Here is an 11,077-nt window from a genome sequence, read left to right as displayed (position 1 = left end):
TGTGATTTAAGTCAATATAACAAATGTTTCACGCCGTACATAATCCTGAAATTGTTAATATCATTTAAAATGTACAAATCACATGCTCAAGATTTAATCTTTGTGAATACTCATTCATTTGATAATTTAACCTTTAATCGCTTAACTTTAGATCTTGAACTACGTATTTTCACATTAATAAATTATATGAAAATTAACTAATCTAACGCTAAGAACTTATCTTTTAGAACGTCCAGTATATATAATATTTTATATTTACACCTTTACTCAATAGTGTCAATGTATTGTTCCTTTTTTACGCGATGGTACATGTATAAGGGTGTTTATAAACTTTTTCGATGGTGTCTTAGTATTTCAATACTTATACGATGGTGAAAGGGTTCAAAAGTTGATTTTACTTAAATTATTATAGTACGACCAACACTGCTTCATCGTCTCTTTGCTTCAACTTTAATTTTTACCTTCACTTCATTCTTTTAGATGTATCTAATTAGTATTTTTTGGGGAGGTAAAAAGTTTGTAATTAGTACTAGATTTATGAGGAGTATTGTTTACTAAACAATCTTTAAATAGAATATTGTCATATTTTAATGGAAATTTTCCATTAAAATAAACTGTATTGAAAGTAGAGCAATAGTAGGTGACTTCATTTAAGAATTGAATTTAAGCCAAAACGTGACCAATTAAAGTAGAAAAAAACGAGCACTGTTTGTATCTATTGGCAGTTAAATTAAACAAGATTTTACATGGTCTCGTATAGACTATAAACGTGATTTAATCTGAGTCAGTTCCAAATGCTTCACAATTAAATCTCGAACGATTACTTTTTTTAATTTGAAAACAGAACAAACGGTATGTCATGTAGTGCTTCTCTGGGGATTTCGTATATATTCATAGTTTTCCATTCCTCTTCCGTCTACCCTGGGCTTGACTTTTTATGAGCAACTCGGCGGGTATTTCTAGAAAAGCAGAGGACGCTTACCCTACCGGTGCACCGGGTCCATACTCCCAGTTTGTAGAGGAGTCCGAGTTGCTCATTTGCTTTCGTTACTTTGTGTTCTTTGTTATGCATGTCTGTTTTCCATGTCTGGTCTTTGTCCCTGGATTACATTCTGTTTGTTACCGATATAATCTTGATTACTCTTTCGTAGCTTATTTCAATTAACTATAAATAATTCAAATATTAAGGACGTTTGCTGCTCTAATTAAGAATAACAATGATTTCGAAGAGTTTTAATATCTTTGAAAATGTTTCAGACAAAACAATATGTCCAAAGTAAAAAATGATGGGTTAGTGTGCTTCTTTATGAAGACAAGACAAGATTTTATTTATAAACCCCCGACAAACAGATGTACAAGAGGACACAACAGATATGCATACATACATTACACATACATATACAAGATCTTGCATATTATAAAAACCGGATCATAGTTTTTAGAAACTTTGACAAGTTTCTTTATAATTTTACATGACAGAACATTAGAATTTCTTTCAATTTGTATTCTGTCGGATTTAAAATATAATATTAAGGTATGATTTTTTACGAAAAGTGTTCACTTCTTCCTTTTGAAATATAAGCAGACAATGGATGTCATCTCCTAACCCTACCCCATAGAGATTATAAATTCTCACCTCCTCTGAAATCGCGTTCCATTTCCCCGTTTCTATAGGAAACTTTATATTGGACCATCTGAACTTAGCTATGTTTACCATAACATAAGAGTTAAGCCTCAGTAAGTGTATTTGCGATACAAATTCTACATAGATTCTGAATAAAATAGTTCCCTGCAAGAAGTTTTATTTGTGAAAACCATCGTTGGTTGAATAATCAAGTAAATGTCTAGATATCAAACACTTATATATATGCTTATATCTCTTAATATATATATATTATGAGATATAAGCATTTTAAATTTGGGCGGGAATTTCTCTTGATGCTCCAAAAGTTTTGTGTTAATAGATATTACTTATTGATATCCGAAGAAATGACAAGAATATAAAAATAATCCTTCTCAAATAACAATAAGTGTCTAATGAATTATGAAAAGAAAGTTGGGCTCACAGGGCAAACAATAGTAATGTATGAAATAGATAAAGCAGAGGAGTTCGAAAATATGACAAAAATAGCTGTCCATGAGAAACAAATATACCTTACAGAAATTAAAATTAATCAAATTGTTTAGGTAATAATATGATATTAGTACATCAAAATTTCCGTATTGGTCTATTCATTGGTCCAAGGCTTACTGTTGTGATCATTGACGTTCTCGTATTCAATTTTTATCAATTAAATTAGTATAATGACGAAAGGAATTAAGATGCTTTGAATGGGGATGTCTTGAGGTGTTAAAAAAACAACATAGTGTTAAACGGAACCTTTCAAAATAACGTTACTTGTGATCAATGCATGATTTTGTTGTTTACAAAAAAATGTGGGCGTAAAAGATTCATTTTCATCGTATTTCTAGTCCCTAATGAAGACAGTGGTAGAATGCTATCTTCATGTCATTCAGTAATACCTTTTTGTTTATTGAAATATTAAGTCCTAAACCATGACGTTGATTTATAACCTTTGTTTTATGCCAGTTACGTGCTGAACTCCAAGTTTTTATATAAGAAAATGATAGATGCAATTAGTTGTTGTTATTTCAGCTTAAACAAAAACATAGATCCGTTCTTAAGTTGAAGTATAATGCTTTAGGACTATCCGAAAATATTTAAATTATTTTTGCATATTTTGCATATAGTACCCTTAGAACAGAACAGAATACTCAATTTATATATCCAGTAGAAATCCTCTGACACGACTTCTTCAGCTGGAAATGATACTAAACCTTTCTATGATACTCTATCGAATCCCATAGCATGAAGACAGACAAAAAAACGAAGAGACAGACTGAAAAAGACAAAATGATACCTGTTTATCCCCAAATGTGCAGGAGTATAATGATCTAAATTTCCTCAGAAATATGAATACAAATCCATGTGTGTCAGTTACCATGGTTCCATTAAACCCCTATTTTGTTGCTTATAAAATTAGCTAGGTAACAGATAAACATCTAGTATTGTTAAAACATGAGCAATCGACTTCACAGAAATTGTATTGTGACGACAGACGTACAAGTTCGACTAATTTTACAATAGCGAGATTTTGTGAAAAGAGCCAACTGTTTTGTAAAGAAAAAATCATTGCAAGTCTACATGGTTTTTTTTATTTCTGTTTTATGTCCACTCAAAATGGATCTAGCACTTTGTCAAATTACTGCAGAATACACTATCAATCACGCCAGACATGTCAATTTGGCTGAATTAAAGAAATATAAAAATTATTATTGGAATTTCCCTCATGATAATCTTTTGATCTGGTATGAACTTAATCAATGGGACATTTACGGTTTAACAACCCATTTAATATGTTATTACATATATATATATATATATCCTTTATGTAACAACATAATTGGTATTTAATGACGTATATGTACTTTTGTAATGCGTGTCACAGTGTTATGTAATACAAAAACCCAATGTAAACTTAAACTGAAAGTGTTTCCTTTATTTCTTTATTATGACAAAACCCAATACATAATTGAATATCTAACGTTAAAAGATTAACGAATTATTTCTGTAAAGCCAATGGCGACTACCTTTGGTCTAGTTATGACTACAAATTAAATATTGACACATTTGTTGTGTTTTACTGTCGCCTTTACATTTGTTTAATTACCAACCAATGATTTACCATCAGCATTACGTAGATCAATTCGTAATATTGTGGTTTCTGTGATGAATAGAAGATGTTTTTGTTTTGTTGTGTTTTTTTTACTTCACTTTTTACCAACTCTGCTGGTGTTTCTAGAAAAGCAGAAGACGTTTTCCTTACCAGTGCAGTTGGTCCATGCTCCACGTTTTAGTGGAGTCCGAGTTGCTCATTTACTTTTATCACCTTGTATGTATTATTTTGGTTATTTTACGTTCTTAGTTATGAATGTCAGTTTTCCATATCTGGTCTTTGTACTTGGACTACATTCTTTTGATTTCCGCTAGAATCTTGGTTCCTTGATTGCTCTTTCTTCTATGGAAGTTAGTTAGCTTTATCTTATTTCGTGTTACCACAATTTAATTATGTCAATTAACTTTCCAGTTATTAGTTTAGCACTTTCAGAGATCCTACAAACCAGGCAATGTCTTGGTTATAGAAATTAAACAAATGCAATAACAAGCTTCACAAAGTACTGTAAACGTATTAATTTTCGTGGTTGCTAAATTTCGCGGATTCTGTCAAGTGAACATATTCGCGGGTATCAATTTTCGCGGTTTCAAAACAAATGATTCGCATTGTATTGTATTAAAAATCAATTTCGCGTGTACTATTTTTCGCGGTTTTCTGTCCACCGCGGAAATAGCAAAAAATTAGTACACCACGAAAATTAGTACGTTTACAGTATACACAAGTGTTATCGTCGCTTACAATGATTAATACATCTCTGAAGAGGAATATAAATCTTATATGAAGATAATGGAAGAAGCGAAGAAAACGAAACAGAAATATGCAAAGGATATCGCAAGGATTGGAATATTTATGAAATTTCCTAATCTTTAACGTTTGATCAATTTCTGTTAATACTGTTTAACTTTAACTGTCAGATTACAGTACGACGGACTAGGAATACTTATTCTCAAACAAAAATCATAAAACAATTAATGTTTTCAAGGAAAACCTGACGATTTTATACATTTACCTTTGTATGATTACTACTATGATAGGCATATATATACATACACAGCAATAAGTATGGCAAATTTAATACCTTGGTACCCCCAAGCAAACAAACCCCCCAATTACAAACATGCCCCTGCATTGATAAACAGATACAATAAAAAAAAGTCCAAACCCAAAGAACGATTTTAACGGGGTAAGAGGGTACAGAAGGAGGAAATAGCTTATAAACGTTTATCAACATCACTATCTATATATCTTGTGAAGCAATCACTTGACCAATATCCTAGTAACTTAATCTCGTTGTCAGAGAGACCTGCCTTTAAGCCCCAGGTAGCGGCACCACGGCGAAAGGAATGACCACCATAGCTTGCGTATCTACATTTAAATTTTGCAAAGCAAAACGGAAGGCATTTTTAAAAAAACAGTTCATGTTAAACATGACTTATCTGACCAGAGAAAAGGTGGGTCCAGAGGATCTCCGGCTCAAGCTAATATATGAGACATGGCTGTAGCTGGACATAACGGATGATTACTTAAACAAGGCAATACCATTTCTATTGGTTTTGAACGAAATTGAAGCGTTTTAACTACTTTTAGACGTAAAAGCATACCCCAGCTACATGGTAATACACCAACCCTGCGAAGATGAAGGTAGGGATTAAACGTTCCCTTTACAAGGAAATTATTTGGTCTTAAAAAGCCAAAGAACCCTGTCAAACAAGCTGCCCAAAAACAATATTGTTGTGGTTTGACAAATCAGGAATGTTCCTTAAATTCAATAACAGTTCCGGCGTAACTTGCGCTTTGCAGAATTGACTTGTTCCTAATTCTCTTTTCACACCCGTTAGTAAGTGCTGTATATTCCAAGAGTTAGAAATAGGATCCTGTATATCGTGCTTTCGTATGTAAAACAGAAATAATGTTCAAGTAGGAGCGAATAGGACTACATGCGAAATGTTTCTTGTTCACTAAATATGCGATATAAATCTCAATAGTCTTCTGGTCACATGGTACCGGCTGCAGTTTGTACTCATCGCCAAACTGAAGATACGTCTTCAAGTGCGTGGCGTACGTTCCAGCTGTTGATTCAGCCCACCCCTTTCCTGTCAATCGTCCAACGGCGATCTCCAAGTCCGCTATCATATTTGCACCATCTAAAAAGATAAAAGGCAAACAAAACATGTCTTAATAGTTCATGTACCGTAAATGGAATGCAACTGTAACTAGTCAATATATCATAAAGTCTCGAAAATTGACCTTCTTCCTGAAGACGTGAGGCGGCATCGGCAATAACGTTGTAACGCCCTCTCAAAAATTTTGCAGGAATGTCAAAATTATACATACCGGACAATCAAAACAAAGTTCTCAGTAAACTCATCAGCCACTTGTTCTTTGACGGCCCCTTATTCAAAATACATTTGGTCGTCATATTGTCCGTAAACTTTATAACAGTTTTATTTGTCCATAAATGTGCCCAGCGAAGTACAGATAAGATGACAGCAGCAGTTTCTTTAATATTGATATGTTCATTTTGAATAACTGGCAAGTCAACAGACCAATTAACATAAAAGAAATCTCCGTTGTAATAGCCAGCGCCTCCTAATGAAGACGCGTCAGTTTGTAATGAAGTGATTTTGTTCGAGTCCATAAATTTTACTGCGCCATTGAAAACCTTCATAAATTTAATCCACAAAGAAATGTCAGCATGAAAATCGGCAGATAATAACACTTTGTCACTGCGGTTTTCTACATTAGAAATAGCGTCAATTAAACGTCTGAAGAACGTTCTACCACCTTTCACCATTTGACAAGCCCAGTTTAACTTGCCGCGAAGTGACTGAAGTTGTTTAACACTTGCACGTTTGCGTTTTTCAAAGGACAACAGAAGGCTATAAAATTCAGGTTGCTTCTGCTCTGGCATGGTAAGTGTCAAATCACGGGTATCGATTATTATGCCTAAAAAAGTTATTTGCTGTGCTGGACCTTCTACCTTCGAATAGTGTATGTTAAAACCTAATTGTCTCAATGTGCGAACCAATAAAAGCAAATCCCTACTACAATCATACATTGTTTTTGAAATAATTAAAAAAATCGTCTAGATAAGCGATACATGTTACATTGTATACACATTTCATAATTTTACAAACTGACCCACTCAACATTTGAAAAATATTTTGGCTTCGCGAATGGCCAAATGGAAGTTTAGAATCATACATGTAAGTAGGAACATCAACACCTGTGAAGATCTAACTTGTGACATTTAACGGATCTATACGCACTTTTAAGGTCAACTTTTGCAAGAAAACTATTTGGTTTAATAGCGTGTCGCATATCCATATATGAACAATTTGTATCACTTGTATAAGAATTGAGGGAAATTCCTACGGCTAGACTAGCGTCATGAATTAAACGTATTTCACCATTTCGTTTTGGGACAGCCCCGAGTGAGCTCACAATTGTTGGAATCTTTTTAGTAATCACATAATTTCCTAAAGCAAGCTCATTTCGTAGCTGAATTTCTACTTTTTCGCGCACTTTGAATGCTGATGCATAATTTTCACGATTGGTTGGATAATGCAGGCCAAATTTTGTACATAAACGAAAGCATTTTTTACTCCATCTAAAATAAATTCTCGGTCCTCTGTTTCCATTGGTAATAGGCGACACCAAGCCTCGAAATGATGTGTGTTAATCGCGGATGTCGCCTTCGGCTCCACAACTAGTCCCGATCTGAGGGACTTCCTGGCTTTCATTAGTTGATTGTGACCATTTAACGCAGAGTGAGCTCTAGAAAAACAAACTGCACAATTATGTACCATTTTGCAATCTACACGATAACATGAATTGTAATTGAAGCTTTGGCAGATTCTCGCGTCCATTGAGCAGAAACGGACCTTTCCACCGATCATCAGTAATCTGGTTCGGATTTCTACTCTTAATGGCGACTTTGGAAGCTTCTGCGAATGCTCTAGATGTTGGGTTATCCCGTTTTGACACTTACTGAAAGTCACGCAATTCTTGTCTATATGTTCCCCATTCGAATAACTCATCGGCCTGCTTTTGACGATATTCTTTGTCGTACAGCAAAACTGAATACCATACATTCCGGGCGGCTAAGCGATAGATATCGGCGGTATAGTTGAGGTAACCATTAATGTCCGTTAGCCGCTTTTGTTTCACCAATTCCTGCATGATTTTAATGTTCGCGTAGCCCCACTCCTCTATTGTAACCTTATCCAAAGTTTTCTTTTTGTCTATGCGAAACTCAACTTCACCGTCCAAAGCAAACGTTTGAAATTGCTCAACGGATGAATGACAAAATCTGAAGCACTTTTTGTTCTTTGGAAGTATCTACTAAGCTAATAGGCTCATCTGTATTTGAAGGAAACTGTGAAGGTGACATCGTTGGTCCAGTCTTCAGCGAATGCATTCCGGAATTCAGCGCCGAGACTTGCAAAGTCCGCAAACTGTCTTTTTGTTGTTCAATTTGCTGTGGTAAATGTGCTTTCTTCCTTTCCTTTCAAGTCTGAGATCCCTCAACTGTTTTTCTAGATCCTGCAGTTCTTCATCAGCATCGTGTGCACCGTCTGATTTGGGGCTTCCGGGTTGTACGTCGACATCATTTTCCTCGGCTGATTCGTCAGCCGCATTTGCACCGTCGTCTAATCGGGTCTTCTGCCCTTTCCTCGTCTTAACCCTTCTATCAGGTCCTTGAGTTTACCCGGAGTATCGACTCCAGTCGTCATTTAACTTTCAAAGCTGACAAAAACAGCCTGTCACCATTATCAAATTTTTGCACTAGCAGCGTGGCTCATCAAAACGAGAATGCGGGATCGTGTGGAGGCCCAGCGAAAAACCCCAAAGGATTCGCGGCAAATTCAAACATTGTGCTAAAAAAAAACAATTTAAAAATTCAATTGTAGAAATATGTATGTACGATATATACAAATACAATTTGGAGGTGTGCCAGACAAAAAATGAAGAAAGAACGTGATACAACAGATAATACGACCTTGACTAAGAGTTACAAAGAAAAACAAACACATGTGTATCATACCTTCTTGTCGCTTTGAATGCTGAAGTTACTCACAGTAATTCGAATTTTGAATGGCTTGATAACTTCCAGGAAGAAGAAGGCAACAGTCTTATGGAATTGTTTCATCAAGAGAAATGTTTGATGAAAGATCGATGTATCAGTACATTTCAATTGCAAAAAGGCTTCCCTGAATGTTCTTGTTTGCGCTGAAGTGGAATTCATGCTCAATATGATACATAATAATGAAGCACTACACGGAAGAACTCCAATCGAACATTTCATTTGAACATTAAAAATGTTATTAGCACATTGTTGCATAGTCTAGATGAGGATAATGATGATAACATACGTAATTTGTTTAAAAAAAACAATAGTAAATTCTGAAAGATGCCAGTTTCATAGATGAAAGCATAATAGAAGCAAAATTTAACTTAGTAAAGTAGCCCGAATGGGTGACATTGATACTAGGTGAAAGTTATTCACTAACCCAGTAGTCAGATTTGTATGACACCGAATCATATTATACTTTATTTATCAAAATTTGCAGTATAACAAATTTCAAAACACTTAAAACACTGAGGATACATTCTTTATATCCCACATGATTGAACCTCTTGGTGATGGATAAGGATTCTTTTTCCGATAAGTGTTGGGTTTGAGTACTTTATTTTTTTTTATTCAATCCTTCCTTTGTATTTGATTCTAATGATGCTGATGAGGTGTTACTCCACGCGCAGACCACATCGAAATTTGGAATATTGATATGATTGGTATTTTTATATTTAGTATGTTTCATTTACTACAACCGATCTGTCTTTCATTATATATTACTTGTATGGGAATTTTAAGTTTAATGTTATTTGTATGAAAAATAGTGCAATGGTAAGTGACTTTCATGTAAAGACTCTACTTGTGTCAAAAAGTGACTATTTAAAATAGAAATAAAAAATATATACTAGAAAAAAATGCATAGGTGGTACTACCTACTGACTTTGACACTATATATTTAAGTCCACATAAAATTTAGACACTGCCTAATGAAGAGGTGATTCATAGTGTAGAAAAACCCACCGAACAAATAATGCTTTTTAGGTCTTCATTCACTGTACTTTTGAATAAGAAACCATCCTTAATCCACGTGAGTGGACTGGCATTATAGGCCAGAGCGTCAACATAGCAGCCCTGTCCGAGTTATTACAGTTACTGATGTCCGACAGCCATTGGCTATAGCTTATCTGAATTTATGACGTTGACATATAGTTCATATCTCGATTAATGTTACCTGTCTATAAATTCATGGATTTGAGCATGTTACAGTCATTCCCTTTCAGGATGCATTGCGCAATGTAAAAGCGTTTAAAACTAGTGTTTTTGACACGGATATTTTGTGAAGTTTTGTAGATATGCATACCTTTGTAGAGTAGACTCGGCGAATGACTTATTTGGTACTGAATTATTTCACAAAGGAAGAATATGACTTGAGACAAAGTTTGAGTATGGTGATCTAGTGCATGTATACCACCTTTTAACTGCAATCAATAGGTATTATGTTTCATGTATACTGAATATTATCAAGTTCATGTTCGGACAAATTCTCAAGAATTTGTCAGGATGTATTGCCGAAAATTATATTTTCTTTCTCTCTATCTTCTTTATTGGTGTCACCCACGGTAAATAACTTAAGATCTTATAGTTACCGGAAACCTTTAAAAATAACAATAACATTAAAAAAGGAACAAAAAGTACAATCTTCGGCTGTGATGAGCGTAAACTACATAACCAACAACGAACAAAAATAAATAAATCAACAGAACGAAAGTGTCATAATTAGCTGCATAAATTTGGATATAGAATTCAAGAAAATCAAGATTTTATGCCAATAAAATTATTCTTCCCAATTTTTGGGGAATGTGCCTTCGCCCGGTACGACTGTCTTTTGATCCGCGCCGGAATGCATTACCTAACACGTTATGTGTTTAGAATCTTTAATATATTCAGATATGATATTCATAACGTTATTATTACTAGTATTCAAAAGGAGATTAGCGTGCTAAAAAGCGCATTTTTTATTTAGTTACTCGTATGCGGTTTGAAAACAAGATTTCTGTTTTGAATTATTTTCGGACAAACATGTAGTGTAGGCAGTTGGGAATTTAGACTAACAAACGTGTATATGTCGTATTTATAGGAAAGTAGCAACTGTAAATGAAACGACTCTAAAAAGAAAATAGTGTAACAAAACATATTAAAAAAAAATGCAAAATCAAATAACAAAACAGAATAGTTCTTACTTTGTACACGTCATTGAACATTC

General features: G+C 34.3%; 1 protein-coding gene and 1 pseudogene across 1 annotated transcript; both read right to left on the bottom strand.

Annotated features, from left to right (window-relative positions):
• Window positions 1-4,912: 4,912 nt before the first annotated feature.
• Window positions 4,913-5,870, bottom strand: LOC148610022 (uncharacterized; annotated as a pseudogene).
• Window positions 5,871-6,078: 208 nt separating this feature from the next.
• On the bottom strand, window positions 6,079-8,157 carry LOC148610021 (uncharacterized). The gene is made up of 3 exons (XM_088543170.1): window positions 8,059-8,157; window positions 7,003-7,193; window positions 6,079-6,781 (listed from the first exon to the last, which is right to left on the bottom strand). Exons 1-3 carry the CDS (start codon window positions 8,155-8,157, stop codon window positions 6,079-6,081), a joined length of 993 nt encoding a protein of 330 aa, XP_088399296.1.
• Window positions 8,158-11,077: the final 2,920 nt, after the last annotated feature.

The sequence above is a fragment of the Perna viridis genome, chromosome 8 (genome assembly GCF_037379345.1).
Source record: "Perna viridis isolate PV_CMFRI_1.1 ecotype Kerala chromosome 8, ASM3737934v1, whole genome shotgun sequence".
Lineage (NCBI taxonomy): Eukaryota > Metazoa > Mollusca > Bivalvia > Mytilida > Mytilidae > Perna > Perna viridis.
Note: the sequence above shows the minus strand (reverse complement) of the source record. Positions and strands in the feature narration are given on the sequence as shown.

Bases quoted from the DNA above. Each gene is read 5' to 3' on its own strand.
- LOC148610021 (XM_088543170.1), bottom strand. From the start codon at position 8,157: ATGCATTCGCTGAAGACTGGACCAACGATGTCACCTTCACAGTTTCCT. The intron at 7,194-8,058 runs GTGCTTCAGATT...ATTACTAAAAAG, and splicing joins ATACTTCCAAAGAACAAAAA to ATTCCAACAATTGTGAGCTC. The intron at 6,782-7,002 runs GTATAGATCCGT...GTATGATTGTAG, and splicing joins AAAGTTGACCTTAAAAGTGC to TAGGGATTTGCTTTTATTGG.